The 27,416-nt window shown below is 48.2% G+C and overlaps 1 protein-coding gene and 1 long non-coding RNA gene across 4 annotated transcripts in view; both read right to left on the minus strand.

The window, feature by feature from the left end:
* Window positions 1-803: 803 nt before the first annotated feature.
* Window positions 804-27,416, minus strand: part of LOC308571412 — a 93,098-nt gene continuing 66,485 nt past the window's right edge. Inside the window, exons 2-3 of the long non-coding RNA XR_014001402.1 lie at window positions 1,417-2,228; window positions 804-818 (exon numbers count right to left, since the gene is read on the minus strand). This is a non-coding gene — a long non-coding RNA (uncharacterized lncRNA). The remainder of the gene's footprint in view (window positions 819-1,416; window positions 2,229-27,416) is intronic.
* PLEKHH3 (pleckstrin homology, MyTH4 and FERM domain containing H3) overlaps window positions 1,852-27,416 on the minus strand; it is a 36,102-nt gene continuing 10,537 nt past the window's right edge. For all 3 annotated transcript variants that reach the window (XM_081166467.1, XM_081166466.1, XM_081166468.1), the window contains exons 2-12: window positions 23,392-23,450; window positions 17,354-17,442; window positions 16,420-16,614; window positions 14,274-14,431; window positions 11,015-11,123; window positions 9,388-9,685; window positions 8,112-8,319; window positions 6,880-7,016; window positions 5,345-5,465; window positions 4,385-4,620; window positions 1,852-2,165 (exon numbers count right to left, since the gene is read on the minus strand). In XM_081166467.1, coding sequence (XP_081022593.1) covers window positions 4,405-4,620; window positions 5,345-5,465; window positions 6,880-7,016; window positions 8,112-8,319; window positions 9,388-9,685; window positions 11,015-11,123; window positions 14,274-14,431; window positions 16,420-16,614; window positions 17,354-17,442; window positions 23,392-23,450 — 1,590 coding nt within the window. In that variant the 3' untranslated portion in view covers window positions 1,852-2,165; window positions 4,385-4,404. The remainder of the gene's footprint in view (window positions 2,166-4,384; window positions 4,621-5,344; window positions 5,466-6,879; window positions 7,017-8,111; window positions 8,320-9,387; window positions 9,686-11,014; window positions 11,124-14,273; window positions 14,432-16,419; window positions 16,615-17,353; window positions 17,443-23,391; window positions 23,451-27,416) is intronic.

The raw sequence follows: 27,416 nt of genomic DNA on the forward strand, positions 1-27,416 counted from the left end.
AGCTGGGACCGAGCAACGGGAGCTCACCCTGTCGCGGGGATCCGAACCGCCAACCTTCTGATCGGCAAGTCCTAGGCTCTGTGGTTTAACCAACAGCGTCACCCACGTCCCTGGAGATGGGAGTTAGAGGTTGCCAACCTTTTGGGGCCCATGAGAACCTACCTTCTGTTTACTGCCTCCCCCCCCCACCCCCCCGTATTGGTTAGGCTTGAAAAATGTTTTCCAGGCCTAAACTGGTGTGTGTTAAGATCATCCTGGAGGTTGCTGCTGGGGAGACAAGGGTAACCTGCTTCTTTGAGTTCTGATTTCAGCAAGGGCTGATGGCCGCTTCAGATTCTTGTGGGTTCGGGCTCAACACACTTGCTCAGTAGATAAGTGAAAGTCATTCTGTGTGTGCTTCAAAGCAGCTTTCCGCATTTCCCTGCTGCCTATCGGGTCTTGACACAATTTGTGGACTTCAAAGAAAACATAACTATTTGCCAAAATGCTTGTAGCGTGACATGGCCTCTCTCACCCTGGTCCAGCAGGCCCCTGGACTTCATTTACTCAGAACTCTTGTGAAATCCTTTTCTTTAGGCGTCGTGTAGAAGGAGTGGAAACTCCATGTGCACAAATTTGCGGCTGAACAAGCCTCTGTTCACATGAACACTCTTACAGATGGTGCAGACTGCAAGCCATCCGCCATGCAGTGAGAGAGATCGGAAAAACGAGCTACAATATTAGAGATTCGGCACAAAAAGGCAAGAGGCCACACGATGCAACATGAGCAACAGCTGTTTTAGAGGCACCCTGTTACCGTACAGTATTTATAGACTGCTCTGGTTATCTCTCGCTTGGACTACTGCAATGCACTCTATGTGGGGCTACCTTTGAAGGTGAGCCGGAAACTACAACTAATCCAGAATGCGGCAGCTAGACTGGTGACTGGGGGCGGCCGCCAAGACCATATAACACCAGTCCTGAAAGACCTACATTGGCTCCCAGTACGTTTCCGAGCACAATTCAAAGTGTTGGTGCTGACCTTTAAAGCCCTAAACGGCCTCGGTCCAGTATACCTGAAGGAGCGTCTCCACCCCCATCATTCTGCCCGGACACTGAGGTCCAGCGTCAAGGGCCTTCTGGCGGTTCTCTCATTGCGAGAAGCAAAGCTACAGGGAACCAGGCAGAGGGCCTTCTCAGTAGTGGCGCCCGCCCTGTGGAACGCCCTTCCAGCAGATGTCAAAGCGATAAACAACTACCTGACATTCAGAAGACATCTTAAGGCATCCCTGTTCAGGGAAGTTTTTAACGTGTGATATTTTACTGTATTTTTGGTTTCTATGGAAGCCGCCCAGAGTGGCTGGGGAGGCCCAGCCAGATGGGCGGGGTATAAATATTATTATTATTATTATTATATTACAGTATTTATAGACTTACACCCTGCCTTTTAAAAAAAAACGATTCTCACCGATAAATCACGATGCTATCAGCTGAGCTCAGAACAGCTTGGCCAGAGGCCTTTGTGGTGGGAAAAGAGACAAGAAACTCCAGGGGGAAACTGGTAATCCCTCTCACAAGACACGCTTCATCCAGCTCAAAGCTAAGCAGCCACTGGCTTGTGTTTACTACGTTTATTTTGTTTGTTTTTTAAAAAAAAGCTTTGCAAGAGAGAGCCATAGGAGGAGATGCTACCCAGCACTCCCAAGTCCTCCACTGTTCTTCACCATCTCTTGATGTGCGAGTGAAAACACAGCGCTGTCTGCACAGACCAGACGATAGGCACAGTGTCAAGCCGCCTGCAGCTTTACGGGCAGAAGAGAGAAGCATGCCAACTACTTGTTCCGAGAGACCGAATGGAGGAAAGGAGATCTATCGATATAAATAAATTTTTACACGCGTTGGGGAAGGGAAGGGAAGGGAATCCCTCTACACAGGAGAGGACATACGTTTCCAGCTCCTTAGGAGCATAAAGTACCACGGGTATCGTCACTACAAGTGTCTGGCTGGGGAAGGCACTAGATCTCCCTGGCCTTCAAGGCTGCTGCCAGGGCGAAAGGTGGCGCAGGCAGGGTCCCATCGCTGGCCATTTCGTTAAGTGCAGTCCTTTGTTGGTGGCGGTAACGGCGGGAGTCTCCTCCTGCAGCTCCGTGCGGAATACGCTGGGTCTGCTGCGCCGCCTCTTTTGCCTGAGAAGAAAATAGGGCAAGGTCAGAGCTTGGCCTACCCCTCCTAGGCCGTTTCCTGCCCCTCTGCTTGCAGATTAAGTCTCTACCTCCTTTCCCTTGAAGGACAATAGGGGAGTGGGCAGAAAGGGGTAGTCTATATCCTTCAGCCAGACTGGCCAGAGAGTTGTACAGTGGTACCTCAGGTTACATACGCTTCAGGTTACAGACTCCACTAACCCAGAAATAGTACCTCTGGTTAAGAACTTTGCTTCAGGATGAGAACAGAAATCGTGCTCCGGCGGCGCAGCAGCAGCAGGAGGCCCCATTAGCTAAAGTGGTGCTTCAGGTTAAGAACGTACCTCCGGAATGAATTAAGTACTTAACCCGAGGTACCACTATATATTCCGCAAGCAAGGCGCTCTGCTTTCAAGAAAAGAAAAGCTTTTGATGAAGGGAGGGAGAAACTGTTTTTGGGTCCTAAAGACAACCAGTGAGATGGATATCTATTTGGTGAAACACTAAATACAAGTGGCCTAGAGAGGATAGTCTGCTCGCTAGCTGGGATTTCAATGCTAGCCCTCCCTATGGCTAGGTTATAATAATAATAATAATAATAATTTATTATTTATACCCCGCCCATCTGGCTGGGCCTCCCCAGCCACTCTGGGCGGCTTCCATAACCAGGTTATGCAGAAGGGCTTGATTTGCGTTTATATAGGCTACACTTTTCTTTTCAAAAAACCTGAAAACAATAAGGGGAGAGACAAAATAATCGGAGGTGCCATCTCTCACTAGTTTGACTTCCAAAATTTTCAGATTGTACAAAAATTGGGGAATTGAAAATTCAGGAAGAGGGGTGGGTGAAAAATGCACTTTTCAAAGTACATTTATTGAGATAAATTGGCTTTCCATAATGTGCTTAATCCCCAACCGCAGCCACCTTGGGACTGAGGACTAGCCACAGGGTAGGGAGTCCCTTTTCTAAAGCCAACAGTTGCTGCCCACAAATGTGTCGTTTCAGCAAAACCTGTTTACCACCTTGTGTCACTGCCCTGTCATGACCATAGCTGTCAATGTTTCCCTTTTTTTAAGGAAAGTTCCATTATTCCGAATAGTATTCCTCGCAAGAAAAAGGAAAAGTTGGCAGCTATGGTCATGACTAGGTCCCACAATATCTGTTAAGATGCAGGACTTTTTCCCAGTCTGAACTCACTGGAACTCAGTTCCGGCACCTCTCAGGCAGGTGCCATTGCCATTATGAGAGAATAAGGGAGGAGTTTGTGGTGAGTTCTGGCACCTTTTTTTCTAGGAAAATAGCACAGGTATTAAGAGTTGCCCCGGCACAATGCAAATCCCTAAGCGTTGAAAATACACCCTTTCCAGAAGATAATAGATAGCAAGCTACTGCATGAAAGCAGCGTTAGAGAAAGGTAAAGGTAAAGGGACCCCTGACCGTTAGGTCCAGTCGTGGCCGACTCTGGGGTTGCGGCGCTCATCTCGCTTCATTGGCCGAGGGAGCCGGGTCATGTGGCCAGCATGGCTAAGCCGCTTCTGGCGAACCAGAGCAGCACACGGAAACATCGTTTACCTTCCCGATGGAGTGGTACCTATTTATCTACTTGCACTTTGACGTGCTTTCAAACTGCTAGGTTGGCAGGAGCAGGAACCAAGCAACGGGAGCTCACCCCGTCGTGGGAATTCGAACCGCCGACCTTCTGATCGGCAAGTCCTAGGCTCTATGGTTTAACCCACCTGCAAATACACCCAAATCTGTTTTGATACTGGAGTGTGCTACATGTCTTGGAAAATCCCTCCCTCCACAATAATGGTCGGATCCTGCTTTGCCAAATAGCAGTGCCTGCCCACTACTCCTCACGACTGGCCTCGAGTGTGTGCCAGTGGTCTCTCGTCATTCTCTCCATCATGTACCGTATTTTTCGCTCTATAAGACACACCAGACCACAAGATGCACCTAGTTTTTGGAGGAGGAAAACAAGAAAAAAAATATTCTGAATCTCAAAAGCCAGAATAGCAAGAGGGATCTCTGCGCAGTGAAAGCAGCAATCCCTCTTGCTGTTCTGGCTTCTGTGATAGCTGCGCAGCCTGCATTCGCTCCATAAGAACGCACACACATTTCCCCTTACTTTTTAGGAGGGAAAAAGTGAGTCTTATAGAGCAAAAAATACAGTACCTTCTCAAGTCATGCCCGGAAATACGGAAGTGCAGGGGGGACGACTTACCTGATAAATAAACCTCTGCATCACAGAGGACAGACCCAAAGGCTGACCACGTGCCCGCCAGGCTTATCTCTGAGTGCCTCGTCCCCTGTATCTGTTTCTGTTCGCACACGGCAACTCCCGTCAGAGAGGCTGTCTCCAGGAAATGGCTGCACGGGAGCTGCTTCCACTCCGCTCGCTGCTTGACCACGAGCGGGAGAGCCCACAGCCCAGCAGACGATGCTCCAGCGAGAGATCCCCTGGTGGTAAGGAAGATCTTGGAATTAGAGAGCAGGCAACTAAGGCGTGTGGGCAGCAGGTCAATAAGGAAAAGCTGGTCTAAGCAAGGGAGGGAGGTGTCGGTGGAGAAGCCTCCATTCAGGTTCTGCAAGTGTGACGCAGCCCAAGGCTGGAAACGTCTCAAATGGGCAATACAGCTGTCAGGGAACTGACATCAGAGCGAGAGGTGAAGGGGAGGCTCCCAGAGTCTGCAGGCGAAGGACCCAGCACCAGGGGGAGAAGCAGCTCGGTAGAGGAGGAAGGAAATCAGCGCAACACCAGGGGGAAAGGGGGGCAAATGGGGGAAGTGGAGGGAGAGCTCCGGGATTCTTCTCTGGACATCAGTGAGGAGAGCACAGGCCCTCCACTACCCACGCCCTCCCTCTGCAGAAGACTCCCGCACAGTGAGAGGAGGAGGCGACTGGGAGTCAGACAGCTTCTATGCTGTAAAAGGTTTAAGAAACGCCCACAGACAGATTCTGCTAGCGACTGAGGCAGCCACGCTGAGATGGGCTGTGCAGTCAGAACGGTTAAACCAAGGCAATTAAGCCTAGAACGGCGGCAGTTTACGCACGAGTAACTCAAACCCATTACAGCAGCCATAGATGAACAGCTAATGGGCGTTGTAGGGAGAGGGTGTGTCGCTTGGAACAACAGCACTCCCCACACCTGCAAGCTTGTTCTCTTGGTCAGCGTGCCTCTTACCTGTTCAAATAGCACTGCAAACTCCTGGCTGTTGCAGGGGACGCAGTCCAGGTTCAGACACCCATAATGCCTGAACCAGAGTCTGCCAGGGGGCTTCCTGGGTGGCTTTTCCCCAGTGGAGCTAGAACAAGGCAAGCAAAGACATCCTGTCAGTTCTGGGACATGAAAAAAACACCCTAACCTGATCCAATGTTCTGACCGCATATGCCACAGATACTGGAGCAGACGAAAAAGACTGAAACGTTACTGCTAGCTCGATAATAGTCAAACCTCGGTTCCCAAACACCTCCGTTTTGGAACATTTCGGCTCCTGAATGCCAAAACCCTGGAAGTAAATGCTCCGGTTTTTGAACATTTTTCGGAAGCCAAACATCTGGCGCAGCTACCGCTTGTGTGCGGGAAGCTCTTGCAACCATTGGAAGCCGCGCCTCGGTCACTGAACATTTCAGAAGCCGAACGGGCTTCCGGAACGGGTTACAGTGGTACCTTGGGTTACAGACGCTTCACAGTTACAGTATGCCCCACAGAGAAACTTACGGTCTTCAAATAAAAACATCTTGAAGATCCCAGGCCACAGAGAAGTTAGGCTGGCCTCAACTTAGAGCCAGGGCTTTTTCGGCTGTGGCTCCGATCTGGTGGAACACTCTGTCACAAGAGACCAGGGCCCTGCGGGACTTGACATCTTTCCGCAGGGCCTGCAAGACAGAGCTGTGCCACCAGGCCTTTGGCCAAGGCACAGCCTGACTCCCTCCCTCGGCAATCTTCGCGGAGCTCTGGCCCAATGGTTGCCAGTGGCCTGAATTAATTAATTTTATAATGAATGATTTTAGAGTGTTGTTTATGCTATACTTTTATACTGTTTTATTGTTGTTAGCCGCCCTGAGCCCGGCTTCGGCTGGGGAGGGCGGGATATAAATAAAAATAATAAAAATAATTATTATTATTATTATTATTATTATTATTATTATTATTATTCAGGTTACAGACTCCACTAACCCAGAAATAGTATCGCAGGTTAAGAACTTTGCTTCAGGATGAGAACAGAAATCGGGTGGCGGCCGTGGGAGGCCTCATTACCTAATGCGGTACCTCAGGTTAAGAACAGTTTCAGGTTAAGAACGGACCTCTGGAACAAATTAAGTTCTTAACCAGAGGTACCACTGTACATTCGACAAACGAGGTTTTACGGTATCCCTCTTCCCCGCAAAGTCAGATACATTCTGTACTCAACTCAGAAGTGTGCCCTGCATAACTATGGGTTTTTTAAATTTTTATTTTTGCAGAGTTCTGCTCCCGCTAGCTGAAACAGACCCCACCCCTGCAATCACATGCACATCCCTACTCCGGAAACCCAGAATTTCCCAAGCCACTTCCCCCGTATGTTTGCAAGATCCTCTCTGGAGCTGCAAAGGCTAGGATGTCGCTTTGACTTGGGATTTTCAACATGCTGCCAACTCTCTTTAACTCCTCCTGGCTCCAGTGTGTCCAGCTGTGACACAGGTTAAATTGTACTGGGTTGAGGGGAGGTCATTTACCTTTCGAACCTCGTGAGAACGTCTGCCACCAGGGCATCCTCCGGCAGGGGGCGCACGTGCTGCCAGCTCTCCTCGTAGAGGGCAAATGAGTTGGGGCTATGCGCCAGGCCCAGGCGCAACATCAGCTCCAGGGCCACCTGGGACGAGGAGACAAAGGGGGTGACAGGAGGCCTGGGCATGTCCAGCAGGAGGGCACTCAGTGCTGCAAAGGGGACACACACAGACAGACAGACAGTGTCAAGCATGCGGAGGGGCGGAGAGGGGGGCAGGGTAGGGGTGGAAGGGTAGGGGTGCAGAGACCCAACTGGTGTACTGTGGTGGGAGGAGAAGGGAAAAGAAGCTTGCCTCATCTCTCGCCAACCGCACCGCGGAACGGAAGCAGCCAGCGGCACAATGCAAGACGAAATCCTGGCTGCTTGGGCCTTTTGGCAAAGAAAGAGGCAAGTCTTCTTTCCCTTCCTCCCTCCTCTCTCCCAAGTAAGGAAAAGGGTAAAGGGACCCCTGACCATTAGGTCCAGTTGCGAACGACTGTGGGGTTGCAGCGCTCATCTTGCTCTATAGCCCGAGGGGGCCGGCGTACAGCTTCCAGGTCATATTACAGGGAACCAGGCAGAGGGCCTTCTCGGTAGTGGCACCCTCCCTGTGGAACGCCCTCCCATCAGATGTCAAAGAGAACAACAATTACCAGACTTTTAGAAGGCATCTGAAGGCAGCCCTGTTTAGGGAAGCTTTTAATGTTTGATGTATTTTAATATTTTTCTGGAAGCCGCCCAGAGTGGCTGGGGAAGCCCAGCCAGGTGGGCGGGGTATAAATTATTATTATTATTATTATTATTATTATTATTATTATTATTATTATTAGTGGCCAGCATGACTAAGCCGCTTCTGGTGAACCAGAGCAGCACACGGAAACGCCATTTACCTTCCCGCCGGAGCGGTACCAGTGCTTTCAAACTGCTATGTTGGCAGGAGCAGGGACTGAGCAACGGGAGCTCACCCCGTCACGGGGATTTGAACCACCAACCTTCTGATCGGCAAGCCCTAGGCTCAGTGGTTTAACCCACAGCGCCACCCGCAAATCCCCTCTCCCAAGTAAACGCCACCAATATCATCCGCAAGTTTAGCCGCAGCTTCCTGTTAGCAACTTGCAAGCCCCACAGGTAGGAATTTCACCCGAACTGGCCCCTGCCCACCACCCACCCTCGCCATTCAGCCCCAGGGCTTCTGCTCACCTCCTGGACTGTGGTCTGGGAGGTGACGGCCACATGGCAGGTGGCGATGCTAGGGCAATGCACACCGCACTCGGTCTCCTGGCGCCCCATCAGCCCCGCAATCTCCTCCAGCGAAGGGACGGACTCTCGCCCCTTGGTCTTGTGAAGGGCCTCTGCGATGAAGCGTCCGTACCAAGTCGCCTCCGAGCCTGGGAACTGGTTCTCTGTCCTGCTGGGACCAGGGAAACACCGGCATTAGGGAACCCACACCCGAGAACGTTGCTCAGCACTCCACACCCCTATCCACAAACAGGAGGAATGAATGAAATTCAAAGACTAGTTAAATATGTTAAGATAAGCTAATTGGAAAAACTTGCAAATACCAGATAGGCTTAGGATTTAAATATGTAATGTTAGAGAATAACATAAAAAAATTCCTTCCAGTAGCACCTTAAAGACCAACTAAGTTAGTTCTTGGTATGAGCTTTCGTGTGTGAATAACATGTTTAAAGTTAAAATGAAAAGAAAGAAAGAAAGATGTTAAGTGAGAGCTGGACCATAATGAAGGCTGATCGCCGAAGAACTGATGCTTTTGAATTATGGTGCTGGAGGAGACTCTTGAGAGTCCCATGGACTGCAAGAAGATCAAACCTATCCATTCTGAAGGAAATCAGCCCTGAGTGCTCACTGGAAGGACAGATCGTGAAACTGAGGCTCCAACACTTTGGCCACCTCATGAGAAGAGAAGACTCCCTGGAAAAGACCCTGATGTTGGGAAAGATGGAGGACACAAGGAGAAGGGGACGACAGAAGACAAGATGGTTGGACAGTGTTCTCGAAGCTACCAGCGTGAGTTTGACCAAACTGCGGGAGGCAGTGGAAGACAGGAGTGCCTGGCGTGCTCTGGTCCAGGGGGTCACGAAGAGTCGGACATGACTAAACGACTAAACAACAACAATGAGAAAACTGGTTTTGGAAAACTGTTACAATGATATACACTGAAATTCAGCCAGGGGGATATGAGGAAGTCACTTAACAATGTTACTAAGATTGGATTAAGTACAATTAAAATGTATGTATGTATGTTTGTTTGTTTAAAAGTTTTGGAAAATCAATAAAAAAAAATTGGGGAAAAAGTTTCCTGCCTTGCAGGGGGTTGAGTTAGGTGAACCCTGGGGTCCTTTTCCAACTCCACGATTCCATCATCTCTGGCCTCTCTGCCTGATGATGGTGAGCAAGGCAATACATGCACCCCATACATACATACACCCCAATTTCCCTTTGCCCCAGGGCTCACCGCTGGAGATGCAACTGCAAGTAGCACAGGACAGGAAGCGACGGCCTGAAGGTGCAGCTCATGCAAGCAAGCAGCTGCCAGTAGCGCAGGTCCGCGGCTGCACCCGGTGCTGGGGGCTCTGTGGTCTGCTTCACCAGCTGGCAGTAGATCTCGTCCACCAGGGCGGGGAGGTCGTGGCACGTCTGCAGCACCCCCTGCATGAGAAGGACTGGCTCCCGCAGCCCCTCCAGCTGCTGCAGCGAGTGGAACAGCTTGACAGCTTCGTCACGGATCCCCGCGTAGCCCTGGCCACCGGGAGCTGCAGAGACACCGGGAGAAATAAGCTGTGCACTCAGGATCCATTATCGGTTATTGGATTTAGACACTGCCCTGTACCTGGAGGTCTCAGGGCCGATGACAAAGAAAATGGTAATACAGTGGTACCTTGGTTCTCAAACGCCTTGGCACTCAAACAACTTGGAACCCAAACACTGCAAACTCGGAAGTGTTCCGGTTTGCCAACTTTTTTTGGAAGCCGAACATGCTCAGTTTTGAGTGTTACACTGAGGGCCAGACTTCCGTTTTGAGTGTTTCGCTGAGGTCTGTCTGTTTTTGCTATTCATTTTGCGTTTCTGTTTTTGCGGCTCTTTTTGTTTTGTTTTTTGTGACTGTGAGGAAGCCAGTTCAGCTACTGATTGATTGTGTGACTGCAGTACATTGTTTACTGCTTTCATTTCATGGATCAAGGATCTCGTTAGATGGTAAAATTAACGTTAAATTGCTGTTTCAGGCGTTGTTTTTAAAAGTCTGGAACGGATTCATCCATTTTGCCTTACTTTCTATGGGAAAGCGCGCCTTGGTTTTGGAACGCTTTGGTTTTGGAACGGACTTCCAAAACGGGTTAAGTTGGAGAACCAAGGTACCACTGTATATAAAATCAAATTAAAAACAATAGCCCAATAACCCCCCCCCCAAAAGAGCCACATTCTAATAGGGTATTAGATGTCACTAAGATCAACCAAAAAAGGTAAAGGTAAAGGGACCCCTGACCGTTAGGTCCAGTCATGGCCGACTCTGGGGCTGCAGCGCTCATCTCGCTTTACTGACCGGCGTACAGCTTCCAGGTCATGTGGCCAGCATGACTAAGCCGCTTCTGGCGAACCAGAGCAGTGCACGGAAATGCTCACCCCTTCGCGGGGATTCGAACCGCCAACCTTCTGATCGGCAAGTCCTATGCTCTGTGGTTTAACCCACAGCGCCACCCGCGTCCAAGATCAACCAAAGGCCTGGTTAGAAAGGAACGTTTTTGCCTGGCACCTAAAGGTGTATAATGAAGGCGCCAGACGAACTTCCCTGGGGAGAGCATTCCACAGATGGGGAGCCACTGCAGAGAAGGCGCGTTCTCGTGTTTCCATGCTCTGGACCTCTCGAGGAGGAGACACACAAAGGAGGGCCTCAGAAGATGAACTCAGGGACCGGGTAGGTTCATATGGGAAGAGGCGGTCCTTGAGGTATTGCGGTCCTGAGACACGTACCACCAATTGCTGAACTGCTTGGGATTGTACAGCCAACGGCACGTGATGCCCAAGGACTGAAGCCATCAATTTTAGGACAATGCTGACCCACGTGCAAGGAAGCGGTCACCCACCTGCATACGGGAAGGGTAGCAGAGGCGCGTAGATTGGGCCAGCCGTGTAGCACAGGATGGGGTTATTTTGATAAATCTGATCCAGGATTTCTGGGCTGTTACGGTTCTCCTGGGATGAGGAGCAAGAAAAAAAGCAAATTGCATGAATCAATAACAAATTCAATATTTTTATAGGGGTTCTTCTGACCCCCGGACTTCCCCCCATTCCTCTCCCTGGTTTCCAGTAATTATCTCTTCTCTTTTGTGTGACTAAATACTTTTATCCAATCTATTAGGTCTCCTTTTTCAATACCCTTTATCAAATTATATTACAAGTGCTAATCCAATCCTGCTAAGGTCTTTAAATGTTTGCAATGCTCCTTCATATATTCTTATAAAGTTAATCCATTCATTTCTAAATTTTTTGTGCTCTTGGTGTATATAATCTTCCCGGTCAGTTTTGCCATTTCGGCATAATCCATCAGTTTCAATATCCATTCTTCTTTCGATGGGGTTCTTCCTTTCTTCCTTCCATCCCTGGGCATATAACATTCTTGCTGCTATCACCGCATACATAAATAGGACCTTTTCCCTCTTTCGCTATCTCTTCTGCTACTATACCTAATAGAAAAGCCTTTGGTTTTTAAATGAAAGTTATTTTAAACATTTTTTTAGCTCACTATAAATCATTTCCCAGAAGGCTTTTGCTGACTTACAGGTCCACCCTGCCCGAAGAATTTCTATTATTATTATTATTATTATTATTATTATTATTATTATTATTATTAATTATTAGTAATTATTATTATCTTCTTTACTGAAATCCATGGATATCATACATGATCTTATATTCACATACAAAGGTAATAGTGATGATGATGATGATGATGATAATAATAATAATAACCTTAAATGATTTTACCATTAAATATTTATACTTATACGTGCTCTTTTATTATACTTTCTAACTAAACAAAAGTAAACCAAAGTAGAATCAAATAAACTAAACTATGTTAAGATAGACTTCCCATCATTTCCTGATGTACTTTATATTTACAATATTGAATGTACTTATACTTATTACCTTACTCTTAATATATTTTCTAATACTTCCTTGTAACGTATCGTACCATTTTTCGTAATTTATTAATATTTAATTTACACAAAGGGATGCGGGTGGCGCTGTGGGTTAAACCAGAGCCTAGGACTTGCCGATCAGAAGGTCGGCGGTTCGAATCCCAGTGATGGGGTGAGCTCCCGTTGCTCGGTCCCTGCTCCTGCCAACCTAGCAGTTCGAAAGCACATCAAAGGGCATGTAGATAAATAGGTACCGCTCCGGCAGGAAGGTAAACGGCGTTTCCGTGCGCTGCTCTGGTTCGCCAGAAGCGGCTTAGTCATGCTGGCCACATGACCCGGAAGCTGTACGCCGGCTCCCTTGGCCAATAAAGCGAGAGGAGTGCCGCAACCCCAGAGTCGGCCATGACTGGACCTAATGGTCAGGGGTCCCTTTACCTTTACCTTACACAAGGGTCATTCAAACACTACCATAGATGTTATATTGTTATTATATTTTTGTACGTATTTCTTGAACATATCCCATTTTTTGAGTAAATGGTTGTTTTGTATTTCCCCTTAACCTATTTGTCAGTTGAGTCATTTTTCTGCCTGCAGAATTTCTAGAGCTACTGATTCTAGTCTGGGAACTGCTGCGGTGTCGACAAGAGCAGCTTCCCAGAAGAGCCGGTTTAGGAAACCTGCGTGCAAATACCTGCTGCCACCATGAAGGAGCTGCCCTCGCCAAAGGTGGCTAACCAGGTGCGCGTGGGCACCGGGCACGAAACCTGTTTGTATTTCACATTGCAAATCCTCAGGGCAGATGCTGCAACTTAACACTTTTGGGCACGTCAGCAATAAGGAACGGGCCTAGCTCTCCACTCCTACCCGCAACAATATTAATTGGTCGTTTGTTTAATTAGCCTCTCTGACAGAAACCAGCCCCCTGCCCCGAGGCTTAGATCGTTAAATTTAGGCCCTGTTTAGGGAAGTTTTTAATGTCTGACGCTGTATTGTTTTTAATATTGGGTTGGAAGCAGCTCAGAGTGGGATATAAATAAATTATTCTTATTCTTATTCTTATTCTTATTAAAAATATGTTTATGTTATTAGCCCACAGATGGAAAGAAGAAACAATCCTGACCAGGGAAGAGTGACAAACCAAGTTGATGGGACTATGCTGAAATGGCAAAATTAAGTGGAAAGCTCAGGAACCAAGAGGACAAGAACTTTAAAAAAAGAATGGGGAAAATTTATAATTTATTTGGGAGACCACTGTAAACAGGATTTTAATCACACTTGAAAGGCAACAGAAACTATGGACAATTTAGATCAGGCATCCCCAACCTGCGCCCCTCCAGATGTTTTGGCCTACAACTCCCATGATCCCTAACTAACAGGACCGGTGGTCAGGGATGATGGGAATTGTAGTCCAAAACATCTGGAGGGCCAAAGGTTGAGGATGCCTGATTTAGATGGATAAAAAATGTGGATAATGGATTGATATGCAGGTGTAAATATTGGCATTAGGACCCATAGAGGGGATGCTGGAGGGGGAGTCGTGAGATTTAGAGCAATCTCTTTACAGTGGCACCTCAGGTTAAGTACTTAATTCATTCCGGAGCTCCGTTCTTAACCTGAAACTGTTCTTAACCTGAAGCACCACTTTAGCTAATGGGGCCTCCTGCTGCTGCGCAATTTCTGTTCTCATCCTGAAGCAAAGTTCTTAACCTGAAGCACTATTTCTGGGTTAGCGGAGTCCGTAACCTGAAGCGTATGTAACCCGAGCTACCACTGTATATGGATTTTTAATTGACTTTCATATATTTTCTAAAATCAAATTATTTTACAACAGAGGTGAGCCGGCAGGAAAAATAATAATTATAAAAAAGATGTTTAAACAACCCGTCAAGCCTGTAACATTGCAGACGCTCTTAAAGCAGTTATGAATAGGAATTAAAGCGTGCAGAAATGGCAGCCCAAACCAGCAGCATGACCTTAAAGGAGTGAGAAATGCTGTGTGTGCAGTTGCCGCTCCCTTCATTTAAGGGAGGAAACCGCCGGGTGCACTCATTATGCATTTCTGCAACTGCCCTCTCAGCTCCAAGGGCTTCCCAGCCCCTTTGCTGCCTGACGGGAGCGTGGCTTGGCCCATTCACAGCTTCAGCGGGTGTGTCCTGCTCCTCGCATCACACCCATTTCCCTTCCTGACCCCCCCCCCACTCACCTCAATGTCACACATGAGGAGTTGCGTCGGGGTCTGCACGGGGGGCTTGCTGATGATGACCTTCTGAAGGGCGCAAACCCAATGCACAGCTTCGTTTAAGTGCTCTGTGTAGAGGCGGTAGCAGTGCTTTCGGCCAAAAACAGTCACTGCCCAGTATCCTGCGAAGAAGGGAGAGAGAAGGGAGTACCAGCATGTGATTAATAGAAACACACACACACGTATACACAGGTATAAATATACTAGTAAAGGTAAAAGGACCCCTGACCATTAGGTCCAGTCGCGGACAACTCTGAGGTTGCGTGCTCATCTTGCTCTAAATGCCGAGGGAGCCGGCGTTTGTCCGCAGACAGCTTCCGGGTCATGTGGCCAGCATGACTAAGCTGCTTCTGGCGAACCAGAGCAGCGCACGGAAACACTGTTTACCTTCCCACCGGAGCGGTACCTATTTATCTACTTGCACTTTGACGTGCTTTTGAACTGCTAGGTTGGCAGGAGCAGGGACCGAGCAACGGGAGCTCACCCTGTCACGGGGTTCGAACCGCCAACCTTCCGATCGGCAAGCCCTAGGCTCTGTGGTTTAGACCACAGCGCCACCCACGTCCCTATAAATATGCTAGGGCTGCCATATTTCAAAAAGTGAAAATCTGTGGTTTAATTTATGTTTTTACATAAATATGTTTTTATGTTTTTTACATTTTGAATGCAATGTATTTCTATTGCAGAAAAGCAGCTTTGAGACCGAGGTAGCAAAAAGAAGAAGGGCCTTCTTGGTCGTTGTGCCCACCCTGTGGAACGCGCTGCCCTCAAATGTCAAGGAAATAAACGACTATCCAACTTTTAGGAAGCATGCGAAGGCAGCCCCGCAAAGGGAAGTTTTTAATGTTTGACGTTTTACTGTGTTTGATGTTTTCATTTGCCGGAAGCCGCCCAGAGTGGCTGCGGCAACCCAGTCTGATGGGCGGCATATAATCAATCAATCAATCAATCAATCAGAGAAAGCTGAAACAGGAGTGGGGGAAAGGATCTAGGAGTCTTGGTTGACCACAAACTTGACATGAGCCAACAGTGTGACGTGGCAGCTAAAAAAGCCAATGCAATTCTGGGCTGCATCAATAGGAGTATAGCATCTAGATCAAGGGAAGTAATAGTGCCGCTGTATTCTGCTCTGGTCAGACCTCACCTGGAGTACTGTGTCCAGTTCTGGGCACCACAGTTCAAGAAGGACACTGACAAACTGGAACGTGTCCAGAGGAGGGCAACCAAAATGGTCAAAGGCCTGGAAACGATGCCTTATGAGGAACGGCTAAGGGAGCTGGGCATGTTTAGCCTGGAGAAGAGGAGGTTAAGGGGTGATATGATAGCCATGTTCAAATATATAAAAGGATGTCACATAGAGGAGGGAGAAAGGTTGTTTTCTGCTGCTCCAGAGAAGCGGACACGGAGCAATGGATCCAAACTACAAGAAAGAAGATTCCACCTAAACATTAAGAAGAACTTCCTGACAGTAAGAGCTGTTTGACAGTGGAATTTGCTGCCAAGGAGTGTGGTGGAGTCTCCTTCTTTGGAGGTCTTTAAGCAGAGGCTTGACAACCATATGTCAGGAGTGCTCTGATGGTGTTTCCTGCTTGGCAGGGGGTTGGACTCGATGGCCCTTGTGGTCTCTTCCAACTCTATGATTCTATGATTCTATGAACCTGCTTCAGCCCAAAGGCCACATTTCCTCACGGGCCAGGGGTGCCAGCAGTGGGCAGGGCAGGAATGGGCAGAGCAATAGGCACGATTCTTCCCTTTGTACAGAAGGCTGCACTCCAGCCGCACAAAATGCACACAAAAAGCCAGTTTCTACACACAACACGCACACCTCCACCCAAACAAGTTAGAGGCATTGCTACAGATCAAGGTCACATTCCAGCCGGTTTGCCACATTTCAAAAAGTGAAAATCCGGACAGAAATGTTGTTGGTTCCTACCCCACCCTCCAAGTTGAAGAGGGCGTGGTCTGAGGAGAATCCCAAGGGCCAGAGGAAAGGATTCAGAGGGCCACATTTGGATCTGAGGTTCTGCAACCCTGTGCTAAAAGGCTCAATACCCAAGCAAGGGAGCTCCGGCTGCCGGGTTCCCACTCGATAGCCAGGCACATTCTTTACCTGTCTCCTTGTAGGTCTGCTTGTCAGGCCAAAGCACAGAACAGAGACTGGTGAGGACGAGCGAACCAAGGCACCGGGCCGTCACCTCACACCCGCTATAGTAGTCGAGGGAATCCTCCGTCAGCACAAACCAGTACTTGCGAGGACGCAGCCAAGGGGTCTTTATACCTCCCCGGACCTCCCGTTGCAGCCAGCCTGGAAGAGGCAATAGAAAGATGGTGAGGTGCTCAGGTTGACCCCCACCTCAACAACGCATTGGCTCTCTTTCTGCTTCTACAGATGGGGCACATAGGGCTGGTCAACCTGGGAAGGTAGCCCATCTATGTAGGAGAAGGAATAGTAAAAAGGTAAAGGGACCCCTGACCATTAGGTCCAGTTGTGGCCGACTCTGGGGTTGCGACGCTCATCTCGCTTTATTGGCCGAGGGAGCCGGCGTACAGCTTCCGGGTCATGTGGCCAGCATGACTGAGCCGCTTCTGGCAAACCAGAGCAGCGCACGGAAACGCCATTTACCTTCCCGCTGGAGTGGTACCTATTTATCTACTTGCACTTTGACGTGCTTTTGAACTGCTAGGTTGGCAGGAGCAGGGACCGAGAAACAGCAGCTCACTCCGTCGCGGGGATTCGAACCGCCGACCTTCTGATTGGCAAGTCCTAGGCTCTGTGGTTTAACCCACAGCGCCACCCGCATCCCCTAAACGCTTTGTGGCTGCTCTTTAATTTAGCGCAACTTGTAATGCAAGTACCACGCTTTTCACCCCTTCGACATGAACGCTGCCACTCCTCCAAATGACTGGGAACCACCCTGCTCAAAAAGGCTGGGCTGCGTCGGGTGGCCCTGCCACCCTTTCCCAGAGGCAGGAATAATGAAAACCCAAGCAAAACCAAGGAGCCCCGATTCTGCTCAGGGAGTCGCGCTGCGTTAAGACCCCACCTTTCACGATAGCATCGGGTTCTCCTTGCAGTCTCCCGCTCTTCTTCTCTGTGATAAGACTGTGCGTTTCTTCGGACACTGGCAGAGACCTGCGGGATGACAGAACGGGTCAAGCAGGGCCTTGCTGAGCTTCTGGGGGCCGCAGGCAAGTGTGGGTGGAGCAACAAATGCAAACGCTCCAACCTTTCCACGTAGGCTAGTTTCTATGCCCCTCTGAGTGCAAGGAAATATTCTAGTCAGGCAATATTCTGGGGCTGGTGAGGACTGTGGTCTGGAGAGACAGGGTGCGGCTGCTAGGGGGAGGTCTGAGGGCCAAACAGAGAGCCTTGAAGGGCCACATTTGCTTTACTTCGGGGCTTTATGCACTTCTGAGCTAAAGAGATGGAAGCATCAACCTGAGTGTGACCAGGGTGAATAAAAATCAACTTTTATATATCAGATTTTTTAATTGGATTATTTTTATTTAAATTGGATTTTTTAAATAAAATGCTTTTGGAGACAAAATATTTCTAGTTTTCTATTTAAGCTACATTATAGTCCAAAAGCTATTCATCAGGAAATAAGGATTTGTTTTTAAGTTTTTCATGTGTGCTAAAACTCAGTCTGTTTTTATTGTTTAACCACATCAGTTAACAAACATGGATACATACGCTATAATGTTGTTGTTTTAGTTAAATAAATTGTTTAAATTGTTGTTAAGGAAATGATTGTTTTCCTCCTTCAAATAAAGTACAGCAGAAGTTGTCCAAACAGTTAACTTATTAAGCCTCACAATAATTTCATCATTATCTATGTATTTCTAATAGCATAACCACATCAGTAATTTTTGATGCAACTGCAAAAACTACTCTGAAAATTTATTCTTCCAAAAATGAAACCTCCATCTGGTTGTAAATATTAAGATTATACCAGCAAGAATGAGTCTTTCTATAAAAATATATATAATTTAAATCAAGTCTTACTGACTAGTGATTAAAATTGTGATTTAAATCAATTTGATTTAAATCAAATCCACCCTGAGTGTGACCCATCCCCGGAGGCCTGGTCTCCAACTGGTGGGTGGGGAGTAAAAAAACTGCATTTCAGCTGGAACTAAAGTGAGTTCGCAACCTACCGTATTTTTCGCTCCATAAGGCACACCTGACCGTAAAGCACACCTAACCATAAGGGGCACCTACCGGGGGGGGGGGGAATTCAAGAGAAAAAAATGCGGCTCTTGGGGGCTTTTGCAGGAGGTGGGGGAAGTGAGAGAGCCTTGCTCTGTCCCTTCCCCCACCTCCCGCAAAAGCCAGGAATAGCCACGCGAAGCCTCCCCAGGGCAGTGGGATGAAGGCTCCCCGCTGCCCTGCGGAGGCTTTGCGGGCTACCCCAGAGCTGCTCAACCCAAAGGTGGAAAGCCACCGCCAGCCCCAAAGAGCAGGTCGGGGCTGGCGAGGGAAGCCCGGGTCCCCCCCCCAGCCCCAGGGACCACACATTCGCTCCATAAGATGCACAGACATTTCCCCTTAGATTTTAAGAGAGGGAAAGTGCGTCTTATGGAGAGAAAAATACAGTATATGGTCAAAAAATTAAAACACAGCCCCAAAATTCCGAATGTTCAGCTAAAGGTGGGGCTCAGGGCTTGAAAACTGCCTGCTCCCACGTTTCCTCGCCTCCCTCCCCACAGAACCCCAAACTGCGGCCTACGCACATTCTAGCACCCGTCCCCACCGCTTTTCCTCCTCTTCCTCGGACGCGGCCCCACACCCACTTCCCTCCACGGCTGTGGGAAAGTGGGCCGCCAGCTCTTGCACTGTTAACCTCCGGCTAAATATAAGCTGTTTATATAGAAAGGCTGCCAAGAATTTGGGAAACGAAGGAGCTCAGGAGAGGAGAGGATGCCGGCTGGATTGTCCGAGGGAACAGCGTGTGCATTTGGGGAAGGGGGGGGCAACGACAAAAGAGGAAGGGAAGGGCTTGCCCCCACCCTACCCCTAAATTCTGCAACCCTCTCTATAAAGGGAGTCCAGCCCCACATTTATTTTACTTATTTTTGCTTCTGACTTGCATATTTGCATTGCCCCCACCCCAGTGTCGCCAGGACTGCTCCAAAATGTGCAAAATAGTTAAGCGATTTCCAGCCTTATCCACCCACCGCCATCTCTGAATTTTGACTCCATCCCATGCATAGGGTCCACTTGCAAGTGCTATTTCCCATTTGTACACTTCCATGGGTCCGGGATATACAATATTCTCCTTCTTGGGGGGGGTGACTCTAAACTCCATTTCATGTGCTCAGGGGTACTATCATTAGTTAATACGGAACAAGCACTTATGATTCCATTTGGGGCTTAGGGGGAGGGCTCTCCATGATCAGAGGGAGGTAGATTGCCCCCCCCCCACAGGGGAGATGGAAAACAGGCAAACCAAGACTCCCAGTTACTCCAAGACAAGGGCAGGCAAATAGCAGGAGTTGGGCTAACTTTGAAGGCCAGTTTTAGGCTTCTGGCAAGAGTGACCAGTCCCTCCCATAGCAGATTGCAAAGTGGACAATAAGAGGGAAAGAGAGAGGGCCCATCTACGTTTTGGGCCTGGCCACATCCACCGCTGCCTTTGGCCCCACCCAAGATAATAATAATAATTTATTATTTATACCCAGCCCATTTGGCTGGGTTTCCCCAGCCACTCTGGGCGGCTTCCAACCAAATATTAAAAACAATAGAGCGTCAGACATTAAAAACTTCCCTAAACAGGGCCGCCTTCAGTTGTCTTTTAAAAGTAAAATAGTTGTTTATTGCCTTGACATCTGGTGGGAGGGCATTCCACAGGGCGGGTGCCACCACCGAGAAGGCCCTCTGCCTGGTTCCCTGTAACCTTACTTCTCACAATGAGGGAACCGCCAGAAGGCCCTCGGCGCTGGACCTCAGTGTCCGGGCTGAACAATGGAGGTGGAGATGATCCGTCAGATATACTGGGCTGAGGCAGTTTAGGGCTTTAAAGGTCAGCACCAACACTTTGAATTGTGCTCGGTAACGTACTGGCACCCTGATAGCCTGCCAGGTGAGCTCAGGTAGAAAGAAAAGCTCTCCAACCAAGACAACAGGTGCTGGCAGCCAATCCCACAGCCTTTGACCCGGAAGCACGTAATACTATGATGAGAAAAATCAACGCCTCCACTTGCTCACTCTCGTTCGCTGACCACTTTGCTCGCCCTGGTAATGAGAATAGGTCCTGGGGCTCGAGAGCAGATTGAGCGGCACCCATCTCAGGCACCTCCTGCTGTCCTTTGTCCAAATGCCTAGCTCAAGACTTAGAATTTCAGAGTTGTGGGTTTGAGCCCCACGTCGGGCAAAAAGATTCCTGTACTGCAGGAGGGTGGATTAAATGACCCATGTGGTCCCAACTCTACAATTAATAATAATAATAATAATAATAATAATAATAATAATAATAATAATAATAATTTATTGCTTATACCCCGGCCATCTGGCTGGGCTTCCTCAGCCACTCTGGGCGGCTTCCAAAAAAATATTAAAATACTGTAATACATCAAACATTAAAAGCTTCCCTAAACAGGGCTGCTTTCAGATGTCTTCTAGAAGTCAGGTAGTTATTTCCTTGACATCTGGTGGGAGGGCGTTCTACAGGGCAGGCGCCACTACCGAGAAGGCCCTCTTCCTGGTTCCCTGTAGCTTCGCTTCTCACAGTGAGGGAACCGCCAGAAGGCCCTTGGTGCTGGACCTCAGTGCCCTGGCAGAACGATGGGGGTGGAGATGCTTCTTCAGGTATACTGGGCTGAGGCCATTTAGGGCTTTAAAGGTCAGCACCAACACTTTGAATTGTGCTCAGAAACGTACTGGGAGCCAATGTAGGTCTTTCAAGACCGGTGTTATGTGGTCTCGACGGCCACTCCCAGTCACCAGTTTAGCTGCCGCATTCTGGAATACATATACATATATACACATATATATACATATATATATATACATATATATATATATATATATATATATATATATATATATGTGTGTGTGTGTGTGTGTATGTATGTATGTATATGAGTCCACTGCCACCTAGATGTTTTCAACCCCCCTCCCAAAAGGAATCATTCGCCCCTTTTCCTTTCTGTTTTCCCCAGGCACTCAGCCACAGCTAGGTTCAGACACTCGCTCTGCGGAGGACGAACCCCAGAGCTTCACACACGGGCCTCTGTTCCCCTCGGCCTTTTCCCAGGCCCTGTCTTGCAACAGAGGAAGATGCTGGAGTCCCTTTCCTCCAGGCGCCCTCGCTAGGCCTGACCCCAGCTGGGAACCATTAGCTTGCAAGCGGGGCGGGAGGAGTGTGGGTCACCAGGCAGAATTCTTCCCACAATCGCTTCTCCCCTCTCTCTCTCCCAGTTGCTCTCTAGTTGAGAAAGAAGGGAGAAACCTTCCAAAAAGGATCAAAACAAGGCGCTCTTGGGACGCATTAGTCTGAGGCCCATGAGAAATGCCCCCCAAATTAGGGCTGAACTCTTAGGTTTTCAGTGTCAGGAAACTGGTCTGTGTAGCTCAGCATCATCTATGGTGATGCCTGACAACAAATTCTAATTATTGGGTCCTTTTGCCCCATCTTTTTGTGCCTGCCCAGCAGCCGTGTCACGCTTATGATAATATTTTATTCTCTTGTTAATTATGCTGTTTTAAATGTGCATTTTATATTTGACTTTACTCAGAAATGTTTTCTTTTGAAATGTTTTAAGATTTTTGTTTTGTTTTCGTTAACTTTGTGTTAAATATGTATTCTGTAGTTGACCTCCTTTGTAATGTTTTATTTTGAAATCTTTGAGATGGTATTTTGGTTTCCTGTTAATTGTGTTACTTTGACTGTGTACCTTCTTCAGAAATGTTTGATTCTGGATTGTTTTATTGATGTTTAATATGAAGTAAACCGCTTTGAGATTTTTCTTAAAAATATAAAGCGGTATAAAAATGAAATAAATGAATAATAATAATCTACAATGACTTGCAGCGGTTCTCCAGAGTTTCAGATTGGGTTTCTCTCCCTAGTCCTACTTGAAGATATCAGCAACTGAACCTGGGATCAGAGTGCATCCGAACATGTACAAAGTGTTCTCCCCACACAGCCGCCCCCAGATATCTGAAATCAGAGGGAATAATTTCAGGGGTGAGGGTGGTGTTTTCTAGGCAAGCTTAGGCCCTGCCACTTATTCTTTTTTAAAAATTAAAGACTTATTTGGGCAACTAGAATGATCTTTCCCCCACTCCTACGCCTGCAATCTAAGTTAGTAGGAACCCCCAGTCATATGGTAATTTGAGAGAGGACCAAGTCCCAGGACTGTTGTTTTTTTAAACATGCAACAAGAAAATCACATGCAGTGCATGATCCTCCCTTAGCACGTAGCTACTGCTGCAAACCACTACGCATCCCAAATCAGAAGGTAGGACTTCGAAGCAAGGTGGCTTGTCACGGAGGCAGGATTCAGCTGTAGGGATTTTTTTAAAAAACTCTGTTCACTAATACCTTTCCAGTATTTTGCTTTTGGCCAAAGGTGGAGCCTGATGACAGCATCGAAGAAGGAAATAAGTTGGCAACAAACAGAAAGGGCAGGCAGTCATTGGCCTTTGATGGGCAAGGGTTCTGACTTAGAATGCAAGCACTGGAGTGGGGAAAAGATCTAGATGACCAAATAGGTCTTTAATTTTTTTTTAAAAGGAATAAGTGTCAGGGACTAAGCCAATCACATTAGTTGCAGGATCCTACAGGTTTCTGCTGACAGGAGCCAGAATTCTGCCATGAACAGCTACCCCACCCCCAATAACACATTTGCCTATTTGAGTGCCACGCCCCAAACTGAATCAGAATTGTAGAGTTGTTAGGGACCGCAAGGGTCATAAAAATCTGTCCTTATTCCCTTATGGGAATTTTTGTTTATTACAGGCCCAACCCCATGCAACGCAGGAATCTTTTGACCAACGTGGAGATACAACCCGCAACCCTGAGATTCAGAGCCTTGTGCTTCTACCGACCGAGCTGCCCCGCGACCCTTCGCTGCTCACCTTTCGGAACCGCTGCTGGTCCGACTGGGCTGAGTGACGTTCACCTGCAAGGGAGCTCCCTGAAAAGCAAGGGGGGGGGGAGAGACACACTGATCAGGACACAAGAAAACAAAGCGACGCTTTGCAGGTGATTTGGATAAGGAGACATGTTAAAGGTAAGGGGACCCCTAACCATTAGGTCCAGTCGTGGCTGACTCTGGGGTTGCAGCGCTCATCTCGCTTTATTGGCCGAGGGAGCCGGCGTACAGCTTCGGGTCATGTGGCCAGCATGACTAAGCCGCTTCCGGTGAACCAGAGCAGCGCAAGGAAACGCCGTTTACCTTCCCGCCGGAGTGGTACCTATTTATCTACTTGCACTTTGACGTGCTTTCGAACAGGGCAGAGAGAGACTTTGGATTCCTAAGATTTTTGGATTCCTAAGATTTAGAATCCTAAGATTCTAGCCTTAACAATTTAAGCATTATTGGGATACATAGTTATACAGAAAATGTAAAGGTAAAACTCTTCCAGGTGGCCTTGCCACACTAGGTTGGCAGGAGCAGGGACCGAGCGACGGGAGCTCACCCCGTTGCGGGGATTCGAACCGCCGACCTTCTGATCGGCAAGTCCTAGGCTCTGTGGTTTAACCCACAGTGCCACCCGTGTTAGAAGACATATTAGAAGGCTTTTAAGACTGGGGGGGGGGTGTTCAAGAGCCGGAATAACTCCCTCTGCCGCAGATTATTATAGTGTGTGTGTGTGTGTGTGTGTGTGTGTGTGTGTGTGTGTGTTTTCTCAAACAAAAGCAAGAGGCCGATCCAAAGAGAGATTGGGAAAAAATGCACAGTAACGTTGCCCTTCCCATTTCCCCAACCACATATGGGAGCGAATTATTAATCTGCAATTTTCCCAGGCTGCCTCGTCTGGGCTGCTGCTCCTCCCAGGCCACAGTCTGTCTGGCTAGCCACCCCCACCCCCCACCCCACCGCACACACCGCAAGCTGCAGCAGCTGAACGGGTTCCTGTATCCTCAGCCGACCTTGGCACTGGGCTCCGGGGCTGTGCAGAATTGCACAAGCACATTGCTGAGTAAGATACAGGCAAACAAAGTCCTATTGTGGCCAAAGCTTCCTTCCTCTGCAAAGGGGGATGGGCAGGCCGGGAGAGCAGAAAAGTCCCCAGCAGAGGGCAAGAGGGAAACCTGGCCTCGTGCACCTTATTCCAAGGGGCTCGGTGGTGTTGGAAGGCGCCAAAATCTGCAAGGAGATTTTTGGCACAGTTCAAGGGGACCGGGGACGGGGGCAGTGCAGGACACGGAGCCAGGTCCGGTTTCGACATAGGCCAACGCGCTCCTTCTGGTCCCCTCTCCCTGCCAGAGCAAAGGCCAGGTGGAAAAAACGGGAGAGATGAAATATAAAGCCAGGGAGCTGCTGCAACAGGTAGCCTGTTATAGACAGGGCACCAACTGTCCTCTGGCATTAGAACACCTGTTATAAATCAGATCAAGTTTGCAAGGGCTGCCACAATCCTTGCAAAGGCAGGCAGGCAGGCTGGCAGCAAGTGCCAAGAGAGTGTGGAAGGATTATTCTGCAGAAGAAGCAGAGCTGGAACTGGCGGGGAGACCCTCGTACACCTTCAAATGCTTACCAAAAAAGAAAAAGTAGAACCCTTTTTCTCCTAGCTCAGTTAATTATCACCACCCATATCATAAATGCTGCCGGATTTTAGGATCAAAACCACTGATTTAAAGTGGCGAGTTGAGGAATGTACAAATTCAGGTATGCGCCAAAAGCCTAAAAAAGGTAAAGGTAAAGGGACCCCTGACTATTAGGTCCAATCGTGACCAACTCTGGGGTTGCGGTGCTCATCTCGTTTTACTGGCCGAGGGAGCCGGCGTACAGCTTCCGGGTCATGTGGCCAGCATGACTAAGCCACTTCTGGCTAACCAGAGCAGCGCACGGAAACGCCGTTAACCTTCCCGCTACTTTGCACTTTGACGTGCTTTCGAACTGCTAGGTTGGCAGGAGCAGGGACCGAGCAACGGGAGCTCACCCCGTCAAGGGGATTTGCACCTCCGACCTTCTGATCGGCAAGTCCTAGGCTCTGTGAATGTACTAATTCAGGTATGCGCCAAAAGCCTAGGGTTTGCCATATTTCAGAAAGTAAAAACCAGGACACCCCGAAAGTTGTGGAGCCCAAATAATGCCAACAAAAGGCTGCTATTGGTGCTAGATGTGTCTTGCTTTACATCTATGCAATGACTACATCCATACAGCACAGCATCATGTGCTGCCATTGCTGGTGATTTCATCTGAACTAGAGGAAGTGGCAGAAGCTAATAATGATGGGTCATACAGGAGAACTGGGAGATCAAAATGTTGACCAAGGCTATGGAGAAGGATACAAGACAAATGCCTTTATCATCACAAGGTGGAACTAGCAATGGAAAAGAAGAAGCGAATCCTGATTTATGACTCACTCAGCATGCATAAAATCAGCCTTTCCAACACGTAGGCTGTGTTTAAAAATGAATTCATCGTTCAGAAAATTAGCAGCAAAGCAGGAGAAGTGGGATGTTCTGATGATGCTCGAAAATGCAAAACTTTGCTGGGTTTCCTTTTGGTTCGGCAACATGCACCATCTTGCTCTCTTCAGCTTAAAATCACAAAGAGGGTGGCTGCCATAATTCAGATTTTAGCATTTACAAGCATATTAAAATTCATGCACCAAGCTAGCCCTAGCTTCAACGTTGTCCCAACCTGCAGAGGAGCATGGCTGAAAAGACGGTAAGAAACAGCGAGTATGTGGAGGCCAAGACATAAGCAAAAGCTGTCTTGATTTCGTGAGTGCCATTGTAATATGTCAGGCTGCATTGTATCTTTAAAAAAACACAGTACGCCTGCACTCTGGCACTGTTGCTCAGCACATATTTAACAGCACTATATTTATCTGCCCAGAGGGCAAGCACTGGGCACACAGAGAGAGGAAGAAGGGGGCTTGCAACAGAGGACCAGTAGAAGCAAACGCTGTCTGGCAGCCATCCCATTACCTCCCCCAACACTATAAGACCGCTGTGATTCCCTTAGCTCTCAACTATCCTCATGTTAAAAGGATGCAGGTGGCGCTGTGGGTTAAACCACAGAGCCTAGGACTTGCCGATCAGAAGGTTGGAGGTTCAAATCCTTGCGACGGGGTGAGCTCCCGTTGCTCGGTCCCAGCTCCTGCCAACCTAGCAGTTCAAAAGCACATCAAAGTGCAAGCAGATAAATAGGTATCGCTCCAGCGGGAAGGTAAATGGCGTTTCCGTGTGCTGCTCTGGTTCACCAGAAGCGGCTTAGTCATGCCGGCCACATGACCCGGAAGCTGTATACTGGCTCCCTTGGCCAATAAAGCGAGATGAGCACCGCAACCCCAGAGTTGGTCACGACTGGACCTAATGGTCGGGGTCCCTTTACCTTTACCTTTCCTCATGTTACGGGGGTGGGGGTGGGGAATGCCAGCTTCCGTAAGCCATGATTTCCCCAAAGTACCAAACGGCAAGGTTTGCAGCACCGATGGGGCCATCTTCGTCTCATGCAAGGTTGTCATGCAAGCTACAACTCTTGAAATGCCTCCTTCTGCACAATTATTCAAAGTGCAAGAGGCCCTGCCCTTGTTTTTGCATCTTTCCAGTGGGTACATATGCAAAGGCTGGTGAATAAATGCCACAGTCCCGTTCCAGAGACTGAACTCCTTTGCAGAGTTGAGGGTAACTCAGAGCCTACAGTTTCATCATGGCTGATCACCAGTAACAGTGCTTCCAGAACAATGCTTATTATTATATTATATTATATTATATTATATTATATTATATTATATTATATTATATTATATATTATAATAGTGGTACCTCGGGTTACATACGCTTCAGGTTACAGACGCTTCAGATTACGGACTCCACTAACCCAGAAATAGTACCTCGGGTTAAGAACTTTACTTCAGGATGAGAACAGAAATTGCGTGCCGGTGGCACAGAGGCAGCAGGAGGCCCCACTAACTAAAGTGGT

The sequence above is a fragment of the Podarcis bocagei genome (genome assembly GCF_964188305.1).
Source record: "Podarcis bocagei genome assembly, chromosome: 13".
Taxonomy (NCBI): domain Eukaryota; kingdom Metazoa; phylum Chordata; class Lepidosauria; order Squamata; family Lacertidae; genus Podarcis; species Podarcis bocagei.